General features: G+C 40.9%; 1 protein-coding gene across 4 annotated transcripts in view; it reads right to left on the bottom strand.

Moving 5' to 3' along the window:
- ZDHHC3 (zDHHC palmitoyltransferase 3) overlaps nucleotides 1-17,319 on the bottom strand; it is a 37,335-nt gene that overhangs the window by 16,469 nt on the left and 3,547 nt on the right. For all 4 annotated transcript variants that reach the window (XR_014896699.1, XR_014896700.1, XM_085311892.1 and 1 more), the window contains exons 2-3: nucleotides 4,152-4,481; nucleotides 1,284-1,408 (exon numbers count right to left, since the gene is read on the bottom strand). Coding sequence is in view for 2 of the 4 variants with exons in the window: in XM_085311892.1 (XP_085168018.1) it covers nucleotides 1,284-1,408; nucleotides 4,152-4,457 (431 nt within the window). In the remaining 2 variants the exon portion in view is untranslated. The remainder of the gene's footprint in view (nucleotides 1-1,283; nucleotides 1,409-4,151; nucleotides 4,482-17,319) is intronic.

Here is a 17,319-nt window from a genome sequence, read left to right as displayed (position 1 = left end):
AAAAAAAAAAAAAAAAAAAAATCCACACGAAATTGACTGAAGAATCTCAACAGCATCAGTGCTCAGTTTTCCAAACCTTAACATCTATAAAATTATTTTGAAGCAAACGAAGATGTTCATGGGGAGGAGGTTTTGACTTTAGCCAAAGAGTCTTTTTCATTTACCTACAATTGCGAGTCATCAGCAAGACAGCATTTTAGATGCAAAGTTTCATTCATAATCGAAGAAGTGTCAGAGGGAATTTTACAGTAGCATTAATAAGTGATAGGCATGATCACGTTGCTCCTGCTGACTAACCAATTCCTAGTTTTGACTAAAATAAACAAAATAAACCACCATTGGTAAACTGAAGCTCTGAAGAGAAATTTGAAAAATGCAGACAGCAGAAGTAGGTTTGTTCAACTCAGTACCACGTATTCCCCTTCCCACAAGACCCCTGCATGAATCAGCAGTAATGATACAAGCTCTCCCAGTAYGCATTGGTTTTTGAGTAGATAAGAAAGGGATACCACTGCAAACTCTTTAACTACTTACTGGAAAGAAGGTTCGCTTGTTTTAAAAGCAGAAGAGAATTTTAGGAAGTAGTTATTTTTTTTGCTCACTGTCTTAGTACTAAAAAGCTCACTATCAGTAACTCTCTTCACGGAAGTTTATCCTACCAGAAAAAGAAAGGACATGACAGATCAGTAGGCATACTGATCTTTCACAAGGCACAAACAAAGTTACAGTACTTAATGAGAATATGGAAGTCAGAATTTTTAAAAACATATGTAGTTATTGGAACTTTATTTTAGAATTTAAATATCACTTCTAAGTAGAATCTACAATTATACAAATAGGTCCTTGAGTAACGAGTGAAAAGAAAACTAAAAAGGACATTTGCCCTTTGAGAGATTATATTTTATGGATTTCTATGCAATCTGGTATGCAGTATCTCTCAAGTTATGGCTACATGATGGTATGTGCTAAGAAAATTTATACAATGCCAATCAAAGGTCTGAAGTCAAGGTAGTACTAATTTGTTTCTAAGTTTCTCACTTTGTGAGAAGTGGTCCCAGACTGTTGTAGATTAAAACTGTACAAATAATGCCCAAGATTTCTTTTTTTTCCCAAAAGTTCCTTAAATGTGTTTGGCACTATCAGTAACAGAATTTTGATGCCGAAGTCTTAATTTAACCACTGAAGTCTCAGGTACCAATAATACATTAGATCAAGGCATGCTGGATAATTCCTGAACTCCAGTGGTATGTGGTACAAGAGCAGTTCCTCAGAAAACACTTTACCTGCAGTGATGTGCTCTGTCCGGCTTGATGCTACAGCATTTTGGGCACTTATAAACCACCTGTCCTGGCTTTAACTGTAAACTCTCAATGAACTCCTTTGTGGCATTACCTTTGGGTACAGCACCCTGCAGAGAAAAACAAACCAGAAGATTAATCTTAGCACTGGACACAATGAGTGCTAAGAACAAAACAGCTAACTCAAAATTAGGGGAGGGAGAAGATAGAGAAAAAAACTTCCTGAAACTCTGTTCACTTTAGGGCAAGATGATTCAGGAAAGAAATCAAAATGAGGTCCTAAAACATGGAATCAGGTACTAAACCTAATTTTGCCTTTTCTTTTTTTAAATCAAAAGCAGCAATTAATCCTCACTTAAGGAATTAGTCTTCTGAAATCCTATAGTAAAATTGCTTTACAATATTTAAGAATYCTTATCCCTTTCTTGACACGTGTTTCTTATCACAAACTGGAGATCACAAATGTTTCAATCCAGCAGAAGCAGCAACTGCTGAAGTACCGTTGCAAACATTAAGAGTTGCTGATAAACAGCTCATGTATTTATAGCCCTGCTTCCATATGTGTATTTGTTATTTAAATTAGGGTTCAATATGCAAACAGCAAACACTTTCTAAACAATTCCCCCCTCCCAAAATAAGACTAGAAAAAACATTCTTAACTACATTTTAAGCGGGCAATATTACTGTTCCTGCAGGAGCATGAACTTTCAGAAAGTACCAAGTCTACACTTTCCAACATTTCTACGGCCACAAATTAATTCAAAAAAAAAAAATATTTTTTTTCAATGCGCTGCATGAAGTCACTGCTGCTACATAAACACAAATGTATCTCCATAGATACAGGCTTTTACACCAAAATAAACAAAGATGTAKTATTATAAACAGATTTCTGAAGGAACAGTCTCCTCTTGACAAATCTATACAATTCCAGCAGCAATAAACAGAAATCGTACACATTAATAAAACAAGTGCACATTAAACCAATATTTCAAAACTCTCTTGAGCAGTCTGTTCTTTTTCCCCCTCCTCATAAGAACTTCMCAATAGGCCTGACCAATTTAAAAATTAACCAAGACCAATTTCCACAAATGTTACAACTCATCTCTGATTGACGTTCCCTCTCTTCAGCACACAGGAAAGCTCAAGACCTTAGGGACATATTTAGCAAGGACACACAGCTGACTGAAGAATGCTATCAACTTCTGAAGGATTCAAGTTTTCATTTATCTGTAATAAGAACACTATTCCTGTTTGCCTCAACAGTGCTTTCATTCTGATCCCAGATGTATCCCTGGTTCTCCATCTTCCAGCATCCTCTTCATCCCAGACTCACGCTGTGCGCCCTACATTGCTGCATCCCACCTTGCCTCTTATCGTTACCTCCTCAATTTTGTTTAGCTGATTTCCTCATAAAAATATCTACGAAGAATAAAACAACATCCTACTGGCTCTCTCCATCCATGCACGAAAAAAACATACTTGCAACTGAAGTATCTTTTTTCCCCAATTACTCTGCTTTGCAATTGTGTCTGTTTCTCCTAMGCTGTACTTGCCCAGTCAGTTTTAGAATATAGCTTTTGTTCCAAAAGAGTTATAGCTAATTCTGTAAAGTAATTCTGGAGATCCAAAGGTCCCTAGRCATTAAAGCCACAAAACATACAATAATTAAAAATAACAAAGTTCATATTTCTTAGGATATAAACTATGTAACAAACTGCTACAACCCCATATTTCTGAATCCAATGATAAAAGTTTCAGTGCCTCAACTGCTGCTCACCGCTCTGCTAAGCAGCAGTAGCATGCAATGGATCAGTCTTTGCTTCAATACATACAGTGAAACTACCCCAAATTAAGACATTCGTAGCACTGTGGCTTCTAGGAGAGCTGGAAGCTAAGTAATAAAGACTACACTAAAAAGTTTTAATGGCCTTTAATGAGGTTCCAAGTAGGAAATGACATTTGGAATGAGTAATTAGAGTATCAGAGAGTCACTGCCATTCCCAACAGCAACAAGCAGACAAAGGAGGAGGGGAGGGGGGAAGGCTAAGCTTGTTTCTTCTCCCACTGACTAGGGGAGATAAGATGAGACTTTAAACTGAATCCACTGTCCAGAGGCTGAAAAGCAAAACAAACTATCACAGGGCATTCAGAATGAGCAGCATGTACGGAAAACATATCTTCACTAGCTGAAAGAGGAGGAAGCAACAGATCAGATCTCTCATGAAAACGTCCTATGGATACACAAAGCTGGGGCAGGGGGAAGGGTCTTACAATCCCTAAGCTTCCTGCCCGCCTAGGAACTTTTGGCTTGCTGATTCAGGAGTCTGGCAGCTTACTGCAGACCTAGAGACACAACCTCACTTTGGCAGAGGGATTTAATGAAAAATCATGCCTACATAATATTTGTTTTAACAGGTCTCAATAAACTCAATGAAATCACCAGTATGAGAGATGCAACAGTTTTTCAAAATAACAAATGTCCCATCCCATTCTGCTGAAGAAATACTTGCCAAGGCAGACAACCAAAACCAGTTTTTCTAGCTTTCCTGTTTGTCAAGATATGACAAGCCCTAAACACAGATCATCTGTATCAAAGTCAAACARTGTAAGAGAGAAACACGCTCTTTCTCGAGGAGCTGTTCATACAGAATCTAAAGTCTGGTCCCTTACTTTACATCTGACTTGAGTGGGATGACAAATTAGCATACTACATCAGCAGCCTCACTCTGCAGATTGACAYGCAAAAGTTATTTAAATCTGCCACTCACTCAACAAATGAGTTACCCAACACCTAGCAGTCAAGAAAAACACCACCCATCTCTTGCTGAGACATAAAAGGAGAGATATACTTACTGGATCTGTCAGCATAGCACGAAAATGTGAAGCCAAAGCGAGGAAAGCCAAGGTGTTGAACAGTGTGCCATTGATCACACTATACACATAATCTCTTGATGGAATTAACATGACAAGAAGGACTACAAAGTCGGCATAGAACACCAGCATCCAGGTAACAACAGCACACGCAATACCACAGCCATCTCGAATAAACCACATCGTTCCCAGGGAACTGCGGCTAGGAGGTGGAACACACTTCTCTGGCTGGAGGTATTCAGGTTTCCTTTCAATATCTCTGGAGCGGTAGACTGGAGTAATCATCATAGGCTATAATGTCCATACTTGCATCTGCAAAAGGATCAGAAACAGTGTTTCACTGCTTTGCAAGAAATGCAGAGCTCCTTTCATATAATGGTATGAGGATCATGTGGAAAATTCCAATCTGCAGAAAGAGTTGAAGAAGCAAAAAAAATAAATAAATCAATCAAGAAATAATGGATTTGGAAACCAGACTCTCATGCTTATCAGAACACTTCTTACTCAAGAGAATCTCAAAGTGCTTTTAAGACTTGCTTAATTACACATTAAATTCATGAGTTGGCCACCTCCACCCCCGTGGAGGAAAGGCAACAAGTGTTTAAGGAAGAGCACCACAATTATGTAGGTGCCAATAGGAACAGCCACAGCAAGGACTGAAGCAAGAACTGAATACTGGCATGTGGGAGAGGACTAAGGACCTGACACAGGTGGCAAGCTCCCWGTTCTCTGGATCAGGTCTCAGGAAAGGATGGGTCTCTCCTACAGACACTGGAAGTTGAGCAAGTGGGAGAGGTTTCCTTCTGTTTTATCCATGGACTCACAGCTTTGGAGCAGAACTGCAAATCCAAACTACTGAGGAGTTACTGTGACAGGAACTACTGAAGAAACTGTCTGCAYAGAGATCTTTACAGGAATTTCTAATCTTGTCTGGACAATACCTGTCCTAAATGACAGCTGTCTCCCACTCTCACCTCCTCCTCTGGCTTTATAACCCTCTTAAGTCTTTTACATTGCTTTCCTTCTCCTGCCACCTCTGCTCCACCTCCCAATAGCATTTGTTTTACCTCCCTTTTAGCATTCCTAGCTATATCCAAGCCACTCTAATCAGGGCAGTAACATAACACTTACTGCCATTGCCACCTCTTCTCCACCTCTCCAGCCACCTTATCTATCCAGAGGGTAAGGTCCATCTCTGAGGCTGCGCTACTCCAGGTATGCACAGTGCTTACTGTAGTTTCAGTTTTCCACCAAGCTTTATGCAGTTGGGGGTAGGAGGAAATAAAAACAATGCCCATAAAACTTTGGCAAGGGATCAATCAACCCTGTGCTGAGAACTTGCAGCACTCAATGTTAGAACACACCTGGAATGTAACACCTTGAAAGCAGCTCTTTACACACCTATGAACTTCCAAGAACGCTTCTCTTAAAAAGGGCCAAAGTGCCAAAATTCATATTTACACAGTGCTCTAAATGCTCAAAACTCAACCTTCATACTTAAAGATCTTCTAGAAAACTGGATACAACAGTCCTGCTACCAGATACACTATATTCCATGTACCCAAACAGAAGGGCTCAGCCTCCTCCTATTTCAACATGAAAGAATTGTTCATATTTCCAGAAGACACTGCAAAAAAATATAGCACATTTTTCCATTTAAATTCAGAGAAAGGGATACAATGCATATGCACTACTAACTATATCTTCTGGCAAAGAAGTTCATGCTGTATCTATCTTTGTGTTTAATTGTTCAAAACTGACACTGTTGCCCAGACAAAATGGATAATTCTATAGAAAACATGCTGAGAAGATCACAAGAATACCTAGAATCTTTAACAAATATTGCAGTTTCTCAAAATATTTATAGCAAAGTTCTGTCATCTACAAGGCAAAAGCTTTACTTTGCCGTAATGAGTAACATTGACTTAAATGGAGATGCTATTGCCTCTATCTAGACAGCAAAGGATTTGATAGCTTGCTTTCTGGTTATTATTTCAAGAGGATCAAATTCATAAGAGGACAATTAGTCTTTCATAGCCAAAGGTTAAGGTTATTACTGAGCAGGTTAATTAAATCCAAACACAGACAGGATGACTTTGTGCATGTTAGTATAAGTGACAAGGGAGACAGGTCACTGGATACTTAAATGGAGCTGGTATTACCCTACTGAGAGGCAAAACTCAAGAGAGCAAAGCTTCCAGTGAACAGAAGTGGATGAACCACACAGGCTATGAAAGCAAGTACCCGAACAGCATACATTAATCACAGAATTCTTTTCTAACATAGCAGTAATAAATAAACTAAGAGAATTAAAGTATTTTCTTATATTTCTGCTTTTAACATTTAGGATGCTGTCCAGTGAGATAGCTCAAGATGTTTTATGAAATTGAGAAAGTTGCATGAATTAATGTTAAAGCATACCAGCTTTTCTATTTATACAGGTAACATACAGAACAGAAAAATCAAGACTAAAATTGTGCACATGTGCATCTCATTTACTTTGTAGGGGAGGAGGGACTTCTCATTCACAAAATTCACATACCACATTGTAATTTATTTTGTTTTAACCATAGCTATAATTTAGCTTCATGACTCCTGATATTTAGAGAAAGATGCTCTATAATTTTCAGAAACAGCTATTACCCATACAATCTGCTAGTATAACGTCAGATAAATCAATACCTCCAGATAAGTCCATATCATTTCCCTAATTTTTCATTTCTGTAAAGACACTTGCTTATTCATACTTTTACACAGCTTAAAGATGTTTTTAGAGACCGAGTACCCCTCCATCTCCTGACACACATAAGTTAACAATTTAAACTTCATTACATTATTTCATAATCTTATTACAAACTATGTTGGTTTGCCAGCTCAAAATAAACAAGATTAAAGACTCATGCCTGACAAGGATGTTTTAGTTGGCAGCAAGATCATATTAAATTAAAAAATAAGAAAAAAATAGTAATTTTTAAACTAAAGTTTTAGATTTAACATCAGATGCAGTAACAAGTTGGAATAGTCCTGAATACAGACAGTCAGGATTTTTTAACCTAGAATCTGTAAGCTCTACTTATGTTAAAAGGCTTGGTTTTGTTTTCCAAAGCAAAGCACAGAAAATCTCACATGAAAAGTAAACTCCTATTTAACAGGGGAATCAGTCTGACAAAAGGTATTGSACTTAAGTATTAGCAAAGACTGAGACCTAGCCAAATACATAGCAGTTAAAATTGTGGGTTTATTCCTGAATAGCACACTACCTACGACAGTCAACTAAAAATTCAGATCTCCTGAAAATGCAGGAAATGGTTTCACTCCAGTGAAACACCTASAGCGCTCTCTCATAAATATTACTGAGGTGCGGGAGAGAGAGCAGTATTGCTGTGGAAGTGTCTAAAGAGGAATGGGAAGGGCCCTTGACACACCTCAGGCAGAGTCTGGAGACTAATTTTCACAGAGCAGAAAAAAAAGTGGTAAGTGGATACAGCACAGGCCTCCAACTCAGACTTTTGGCTGGAGGACAAATTTGTTATTAAATAGGTGTTGTTACTCAATACTTGCTTAAGAGTCATCTTCAGGAGACAGAATGAAGAGTTAGGAATCGTACATAAACATCACTCATTATTTGAGAAATATATAGGTATTTCAGCATATATAATCTTAGAGTCATGTTATAGGAGCAGAGAGTCTCAGGTTCTCCTCTTCATGGCCTGGTTATCTTTTTTTTTTTTTTTTTAATTCCTTTTTTTATATATATACACAAATATCTGTTTGTGTTTACAGTGCCTAACCTGCTATTCTCATATAAACTGAACACCCAACACCCCCCCCCCCAAAAAAAAGGGGGGGCAGGGAGAGGGGAGGTAAGCAGAGTAACTTGAGCTAACTGGTCTGCTTTTGAATTATATCACATGTGAACTTAATTTACAATACACGGACGGAATATGTCAGTCCCTCCTACTCTGGAGCAAACAATATGTAAATGCTAAAGGCAAAGGACTTAATTACAGCACAAGGCTATAGGAGAGGCCACTTAGTAAGTGTGAGACACATTGACAATAAACTCATCAATATAACTTAAGGATATGTTAGAGCAAAGACCTTTTCTTTTATATCTGGAAGGCATGTGACATTTCAGGCATAATCAAAAAATAGGTAATATACATATTAGGGATGTAAATAAATTATAACCCATTTCCTGCTCAAATGAATCACTTAAAATATGCTGTTATATCCTATATAAATCAAGTAAATATATAAATAAGCCATGTCTAGATTTTTTCTTTTTTTAAAACAGCCTGGCCAGCAACTCCTGAAGAACAGGTTAAGAATCAGCTAACAAGTAATTTGAGCGTTCATCCTACCGGTAGCTGTAGAATCATAGAATCAGTAAGGTTGGAAGGGACCTCTGGAGATCATCTAGTCCAACCTCCCTGTTCAGCACGGTCACCTACAGCATGTTAGACAGGGTTGMATCCAGGCGGGCCTTGAATATCTCCAGAGAAGGAGACTCCACAACCTCTCTGGGCAACCTGGTCCAGTGCTCCGTCACTCTCTCAGGGAAGAAATTCCCCCTCATGTTCAGGCGGAACTTCCTGTGCTTAAATTTCTGCCCATTACCTCTTGTCCTGTCACATGGGACAACCGAAAAGAGTTTGTCCCCATCCCCTTGACACCCTCCCTTCAGGAGCTTATACACATTGATAAGATCCSCCCTCAGTCTTCTCCTCCTCAGGCTTTTCTGAAAAGGCCCAGCTCTCGCAGCCTTTCCTCAGAGGGCAGATGCTCCAGCCCTCTGATCATCTTTGCAGCCCTACGCTGGACTCTCTCCATGTCCAGTAGCTCCATGTCTCTCTTGTMCTGGGGAGACCAGAACTGGACACAGTACTCGAGATGAGGCCTCACCAGGGCTGAGTAGAGGGGCAGGATCACCTCCCTCGACCTGCTGGCAAYGGTCTTCCTGATGCACCCCAGGATACTGTTGGCCTTCTTGGCCACAAGGGCACATTGCTGGCTCGTGGTCAACTTGTCATCCACCAGCACTCCCAGGTCCTTCTCTGCAGTGCTGCTCTCCAGAAGGTCAACCCCGGCCTGTACTGGTGCCTAGGGCCCTGCTACGTGCAGGACTCTGCACTTACCCTTGTTGAACCTCATGAGGTTCCTCTCTGCCCAACTCTCCAGCCTGGCCAGGTCTCTCTGAAGGGCAGCACAGCCCTCAGGTGTATCAGCCACTCCTCCCAGCTTGGGATCATCAGCAAACTTGCTGAGGAGGCACTYTGTCYCYTCATCCAGGTCATTGATGAAGAAGYTGAACAGGATGGGACCCAGTACTGAGCCCTGCGGGACRCYACTAGCCAYACGCCTCCAACYAGACTCCAMACCRCTGATGACAACCCTCTGAGCTCTGCCTYTCAGYCAGCTCTCAATCCACCTTACAGACTACTCATCTAACCCACACTTCCTCAGCGTATGTAGGAGGATGTTATGGRAGACAGTGTCCAAAGCCTTGCTGAAGTCAAGGTACACAACGTCCACTGCTCTGCCCTCATCTACCCAGCCAGGCATTCCATCAGAGAAKGCTGTCAGATTGGTKAAGCAGGATATTCCCCTTGGTGAATCCATGCTGGCTACTCCTGATCACCTTCTTTTCCTTCACGTGCTTAGAGATGACATCCAGGATGAGCTGTTCCAYCACCTTWCCAGGGATGGAGGTGAGGCTGACTGGCCTAKAGTTGCCTGGGTCCTCCTTCTTGCCCTTCCTGAAGACTGGAGTGACACCGGCCTTCTTCCAGTCCTCAGGCACCTCTCCAGTTCTCYAAGACCTTTCAAAGATGATGGAGAGCGACCTGGCAACAACATCCGCCAGGTCCCTCAGTACCCGTGGGTGCATCCCATCTGGGCCCACAGATCTGTGGATGTCTTGCCTGCTCAGAAGGTCTCTAATCCTATCCTCCTCAACCAAAGRAAAGTCTTCCCTTCTCCAGACTTTTCTCCCTCACGTCCAGGCTCTGYGATTCATGGGGTCTGCTCTTAGCAGTGAAGACTGAAGCACTGAAGGCATTCAGTAACTCTGCCCTCTCTGTATTCCTTGTCACYAGGGCCCCYGCCCCATTCAGTAGTGGGCCCACATTTTCCCAAATCCTCCTCTTGCTGCTGATRTATCTGAAGAAGCCCTTCCTGTTGTCYTTGACATCCCTTGCCAGACCCAATTCCAGCTGGGCCTTAGYCTTCCTYGCWGCATCTCTACATACTCTGRCTGCRYTCCTRTAATTYTCCCAAGTAGCCTGTCCCCTCTTCCACATTCTGTGTACTTTCTTCTTCTGTCTGAATTTGGCCAAGAGCTCCTTGCTCACCCATGYAGGTCTCCTGCCCCTTTTGGGTAGGTTACCTGTAGCTCTGATGCTGTAAAACTTACACTAAGCTTAACATCATCATCATCCCACTTATTTCCATTTAATTACTCATGCTGCTATTGTCAAGCACATGGTTTAACTTGCAAGGCAACAGTATTACTATTCAGGCATTGCAACCATTTCTTCTATTAGAAGTCTATTAACATTCAACTTCACRAAAAGCTTACATTTGCCATACAAACTCAAACTTCAAATTTTGGCAGTTTGCAGTGATACTTTGGAAGACTTCATGACATGCTTAGARCTACAGTCCATTGACAGTATGTTAATAGCTGACAGACAATACTAAATTTAACTTTTTATTACCTTAAAAGAAAATAAACATACATTATCAGTCATGTAATACTCATCACAATTAAGCTAGGTAATGCAGATAGACATGTCTTTTAAACAAAAAAAAATATATAGGGGATATAAACTGAAATTGTGAGACACCATTTTGAAGTTCATTTCCTATATGTAAAGCTTAACTGATTATAACATCACATATTCAGTCTTCCTTTGCAACAGAAATGGGAGAACATGTGCTGTTTTCTAATTAACAAGTTATGAACCAGTGCTTCTCCTGCCACTTTCATACAATTCAAATCTAACAGAAAGCCTGTCAAAACTTGCCAAACCAAGTTCTAGCAGGAATAACAAGGAAATATCAATATTCTCTAYACATTTCCTAATGGTTTCTGCAAAGCCTGAAAAGCTTTATCTGATCAACAGGAAGGAAACTGAGAATTTTTGGCAGTCTCCTGCAGATTGATCCAGACATCCATCAGCATGGCAGTTTTCAACCCAATTTTCTGAATGATAGAGGGACTTCTGACCAGTCTGTGAAAGACAGCTAAAAAAACCAAGTCTATTAATAGCAGGCTTAAATTAGCTATCCAGAGATCCGCATTTCCACCAGAGTATTTTCAAGAAAAAGTTGAAAACTACTTCTCTACAGTTAAAATGGCAAAAGCAATAGGGAAGGATCAGGCACAGGGCTCTTATGACTGCACCTGATGACTCACGTCAAAATGTCATAGCAAAAAGTCAGCACACCACTAACTCTATTCCAGCTGCCCCAGGAGCAGGGCAGCAGCAGGATTATGCTGCATGTGGGTATGCGCAGCTTCTCTTGTGCTTTTAGCAAGAGGCTCACAAAATCTCAGATTCTCTAGAAGCCTTTGGCTGCTGACGTCATGGGATTACAGCAGAGTTTGCTTCCGTACTGAAGGAAAGTGGCAGAAAGAAATCAGATTGTGAATTATAATACATCCCTCAAAARTAATTTTAAAATATTTTAAGACTAAAAACACACTTTTGAGGATAAACGCACAAGTTCGGAAATCTGTTGCGGGGAGGGAGGGAAAGGAAGGAACACAAAGCCAAGCAGTAACCCTGTTACAATGTTTTCTATACATGAGAGGAATGAGTGACTACATTACAACTCCAAGCTATATTCATGGATTAGAAAACACTTTACATGGTCATTTCATTATTTTGATGGGGCCATGATCAAGAGCTTAGTGAAAAGGCACATTTAAGAGGTAAGAGATTTTAATGTTTTGTTGTTGTTGTTGTTGGAAGCATCCTGTTAAAGGTGAAGATTAACTGCAGTTTCGCCTTTCTGAAGTRTATGTTTGAACAGGGATACGTACACATAGAGGAAACTCTTCCCTGAGGAGAACAGGGGTAGGTGAAAACAACCTTAGAGAGACCTGTCAGGTCTAGAAATTCCATTCTGATGGTCCAGATCAGGCGGAGACTGACAGGCTTAAAAGCCACATAAGGCACAAAACTTAGTTGTCCTCTCATTTATAYGACTGTAAACAAGAAGCAACTTCAACTGTGTCAGTGGAATGCCATTAGTATAACTGTCAGGAAAATAAGGCCATGTTTGCTCAATTAAAGACATGCTTATTTTCTATCCTRATGTTTGTGATATACAATCTCTCAGGACAGACGGTAACAGCTTCCTGGTTAATGTCTATTATCAGTTCTGTTTAACCAATGGAAATGTATTGTATGAATAAATCATAATGCGAAAGAGAGGAGATACCTGATAAATGATTGCACCCCCATCTATAGGGCCTGCTAGTCTGAATAAAGCAAGACAGAGACAACGCAGTARCTGTCCGAGGTACAGAAACACTGAACCAGTACAGACCAGTGGCTCATCATCTAGGAACAGGATAAAAGTCAAAAGAGCAGTAAAGACTAAGGGTCTAATCCCAAGCTTAGGGATCTTAGTAAGCTTTTGACCAGAGATCTGCAGAGATCTAAGGTGGTTTACAAATCTACATTAAGTATAAACCATCACAAAATAACAACCGTCATAACATCTCAACTATCAGAGCAGCAAGAGCACGAGACGTATTCGTTACTTCTTACATTTTCCTGATAGACTAAATAAACAGGAGCTACTCAATCTATGTAAAAAGAGAAATATCAATCCTGAAAATATAAATACAAACTAGCTTTGTGGCATTGATGGTTATTTGTAGTAAGGATCAGAAGTACAGAACAATCTCGCAGAAGGGATTGCACTGCGTAACAGAAAGCAACAAATGGCGACGTCATGCTTTCCCACAGAAGTTGCTGTTATTCTGAACAGACAGCCTTATGAGATAACAGACAGAAGCAGCCTTCCTAGTCTTTCCAATCTTAATGCTGACTCAGGACTTAAACTAGCAAGYCACTGGGTTAAGAGAGTTTAAATACTCAATTTGCCCTGTATCAACCTGAAAAGGGGAAAAAAAATAGAGGGGCAAGGTCTGTCTATAAAGTTGGTATTATTTTTAGCATGTATTTTAGAAACTACACTGCCTTCATGGCATAARCATATTTTCTAGAGAAGGGAGTTTCAGTTTTTAAGTATTAATTTTACTAAGATGCTGGAATAACCATCCCAGTCTAAAGAATATTCAGAATATTGTCTACAGGAGAAAAACCACCTTAACTTTCAGAAATACCTTTTTATTCAAGGCAGCCTAACACAGAATTTGGCACCCATCTTCCCTGGCTACAGCCTCCCCCCCCTTCTTCCCCCAAGCATGAGCAAGTCACTCAGTTTCTCTGTATTATTTTCCCCCACTGGCAGTCCAAACTTTTTCTGTATCATTTAGAGGAGCTTTGCAGCATATGAAAGGCTGTAAGACATTCTAAATTTTAAATCTAAATATAATACCCGAACAGGTAAATACACCAGATACAGAAGGACCCTTGGTGTATATTAAAACATGGTGTTGATGAAACAGTGAAATAGAACAAAATACCACCTCTATCCTGTAAAGGCCTGAAGTGAAAATCATTACTGTCACGATCCAGCTTTGTGATGTGAAGTTAGCCTAGGAGAAAGCTACGCTGCTACTTCAGAGAACATGAAAAACTTGCAGATTCAAAGTTGTTGCATGATGAAGTTTTTAAAACACTGTAAAGAACTTCTTGGTTGGCAAACTTAGTGTTCCTTGGACACCAGAGATTCAAGTAGCCACTGCAGAAAACGCAGATGTATATCACATCGATATCTCCCTTTATCTCCTGCTATAATCTTCTGATCTCCCTCTGTCTATGGTATGGTACTACTATCTTCYGACTAGGTCATGTGGATGTTTCATTGTCCTTTTTTATTTATATAAAGTGCACAGTATTTCATTTTCCCTTTATTAATTCTTTGTTTCTATTTCAGCCCATTCACTGTAGCTTCTGAATRCTGCTCCACTCCCTATCAGTTCTTACTGTAAAACTTGAAGCTGAACTTCATACACACACTATCCACTAGGTTAACAGCAAAAACATCAACAAGCACTTCCTCCTGTTCAACAATATTCCATTGTCCACAGAGGTATTAATGCGGGATTTTCCATGTCTTTATTTCCTACTAAGATTCCCAAACAGCAATTCCCAACTTTTTTTTTTAGCTGAGCCCTGGTGCTGCAGTCTCCTTTCTCACTTCCTTACTTTTCCACCTCTACCCTCAGCTGTTATTTACTTGCTCCTTTCTTACTGGTCCCCTAAGGGAACCAGTTCTGTGCGGTCACTTTGTAACCCAGTGGGGTGAAGAGCTATCCAAGCAAATCTAGACCGACCTCTCACCATCCACCAGAGACATCCCCACCATGCATATCCTACTCCAGAAGCACAGCCAGAACCAGTCCAAAGGAGTTAACCTGCCTGTGCTCCCAGGCACTAAGAGCCAGCACGCAGYAGCACGTTGCCTGTAATGCCTGGCACCTCCTTACCTGGGAACTACTGCTGCTGGAGGCCCCAGCATCCAAAGCCTGCGGATGCAAGTTGGCATTTCCTTTTGGACTCCCTGTTAATAGGGCGATGTGTAAAGTGTCACTGACAGACTTGCTGCACTGCAGCTCCAATGAAGCTACAGGCAATCTTTTTTCTTATTGTCTGCAGATCCTAGGAAATACGTAGCTCTAATTAGGAAAGCTTTCCTTTCTCTTTTTCTCTAAAGCAACCTTAAGGTTCGGATTATTTGCATGCATAAGTCAAATAGATGGCATAATCACTCTCATCTGGTTGTATGCTTTAACCAGCTACACACAGGACAGGGAAATGAAAATTTGACAGTATACTTTTACATCTTGYCATATTTTACATTACCTGCTCTCTTCAGTCAGAATAGCAGAAAAACAGCATCCCAGGATATCAATCTGAGCATAAGATCATGCCTACACTGCACAAAGACCAGTGATAACAGTAAGCTCCATCAATTAGTATCTGCAGAGACTGGCTGAGCTGCTGCCAGGCCATTTCCAGACCCAAGCTAGGCTGGATACCCATCACGTACACTGTGGTCCCCTCTACAGCAGGCAAAACCTATTATGGATGTATCTTAAGCATATGGCTGCCTGAGCAAGTTACTGTGAAATAAAAGCAATGCATGGGTTTGGAGTACATCACCTACATTACGCTGCTGGCTCCTGTTCTGTGGGAAAAGCACAGTAACCCATCCATCAGAAAGACTAGGTTCAGATTAGGTAAGCAAAAGAGATTCACTAAAGCTGAGTTACCAGCGCTCAAGCTATGAACATACTGCCTTAGACCATCAGTTGTTCCCCTTTACTGACACAAACTGAACTGCTCAGGGAAAAGGAAAAAAAATACAGAACTCCTTGRGCATAGCAATTCTGTATCTGCTAAATGAAGATTACAACTTATACCCAATGGCTGGATTAAATTACATATCATTTTAAGGGCCCATTACTACTGAATAAACGATTACAAACTGGCATACACACCTTGTCTATAACTATACTACTTAAAATTAAAACTAAAAATGTAAAACTGAAACATAAACAAAAATACTCAGTACATACTCAGCGTTGCTAGAAATATCTTTAGTTTTTAGGCAGATCTCACATTTTTCCTTCTATAAACCTATAACTGCACAGAGTTTCTGGGTCACATCCTCTAAATTTCAATGAATAGTCAGTCCAAATACAACTTACTACCACCAGCAGCTCCCATTGATGTGACAAGTAGTGCTATCTCACTGATGCAATAGTAAGAGTTACATTGACRCAGTTGTAGTATTTGAAGGACTGGATCTCGTATTCTTAAAGTTGTATTCTTAAAGACACCCTTGAATTAAAGCGTGGCTTCACTTACAGCGATTGGCATCACTATAAGGGTATGCAGAAGACTTATTTCCATTAAGCAAAGAAAAAACACAGTGCTTGCTATCTACAATGATAGGAACTGGAAGCATTTGCTATACAATATAAACCCCTTCTCTGTGATGCCATTGTAATAGAATGACCCTCTGGATTTGGGGAAGACACCTTTCCTATAGGTCTGACATTTTGCATCCTTGCTGCATCAAGAGTCTGGCACACAATCTCTCTCTTCCATACTCAAAATATACGTTATCATTTTTGAATCAGGATCAAAGGAAAATATGTTACAGAGTTCTGGTGTCCACCAGGCATCCCTTCCTGGCACACAGTCAGAGGAAAGGCACATAAAAGACCAGAATTCTTACGCTTTCTCAAAGCTTAAGCTTTTCTAATAGGTCAAATTGAGTGTTTAYGTGTTCTTAAAGTACTCCAAAAACATTCTGAAGTTGCTGTTTAAAAACAACCAGGTTTACTATCTATTAAAATGCAACTCCCTGTCCATTTCAACCAAAGCAGCCACAGCACAGAATCACAGTTTCAGCACAGCTTACTCCCAGCGGTGAAGCTCGTCACTGTCCTATGGCCCCACCGCAAAGCCGCAGTGAAACCTCAGGTGACATACAGCCACCTCTGAAGCGAGCATTTCTGTTTAGCTGCTCACTCCAACGCCTCACCAAAAACTGTGTTTCACCATTACAATTCAATAGCAGATTACAGGACCTTGGTGAAATTGCTGAGGCCTCGGAATTTAAGTTTCCTGCCAAAGAGGTATTATGCAGTCCCGAACGCTAGCAATTAGTAACGCAGACGCTGAAGTGGATCTAAACAGCATACTGAAGCTAACGTTATTGAAAAGCGAATGCTACAAGCCAGGGCAATGCAGGCAGGAGCCCAGCAAGCAGGCACGGCACGGCACGGCACGGCACAGGATTGCTCCTCGGCGACTCTCAGCCTCCCGACGCGTTCCCACCTCCCGACCCACGCGAATAGCTCCAGTAAACAACCCTTCGGGACGCGACCCGCGCCCACCGAGCCCAGCCCTCGCCCCCGCCCCGGGTGGAGGCGGCCCCCGGCTGGCCCTGCCGGGCACCAAGCCCCACCGCGGCGGCGGAGCGGCGGCAACGG

The sequence above is a fragment of the Rhea americana genome, unplaced genomic scaffold (genome assembly GCF_003343005.1).
Source record: "Rhea americana isolate MKP2758 unplaced genomic scaffold, rheAme1 scaffold_35, whole genome shotgun sequence".
NCBI lineage: Eukaryota > Metazoa > Chordata > Aves > Rheiformes > Rheidae > Rhea > Rhea americana.
Note: the sequence above shows the minus strand (reverse complement) of the source record. Positions and strands in the feature narration are given on the sequence as shown.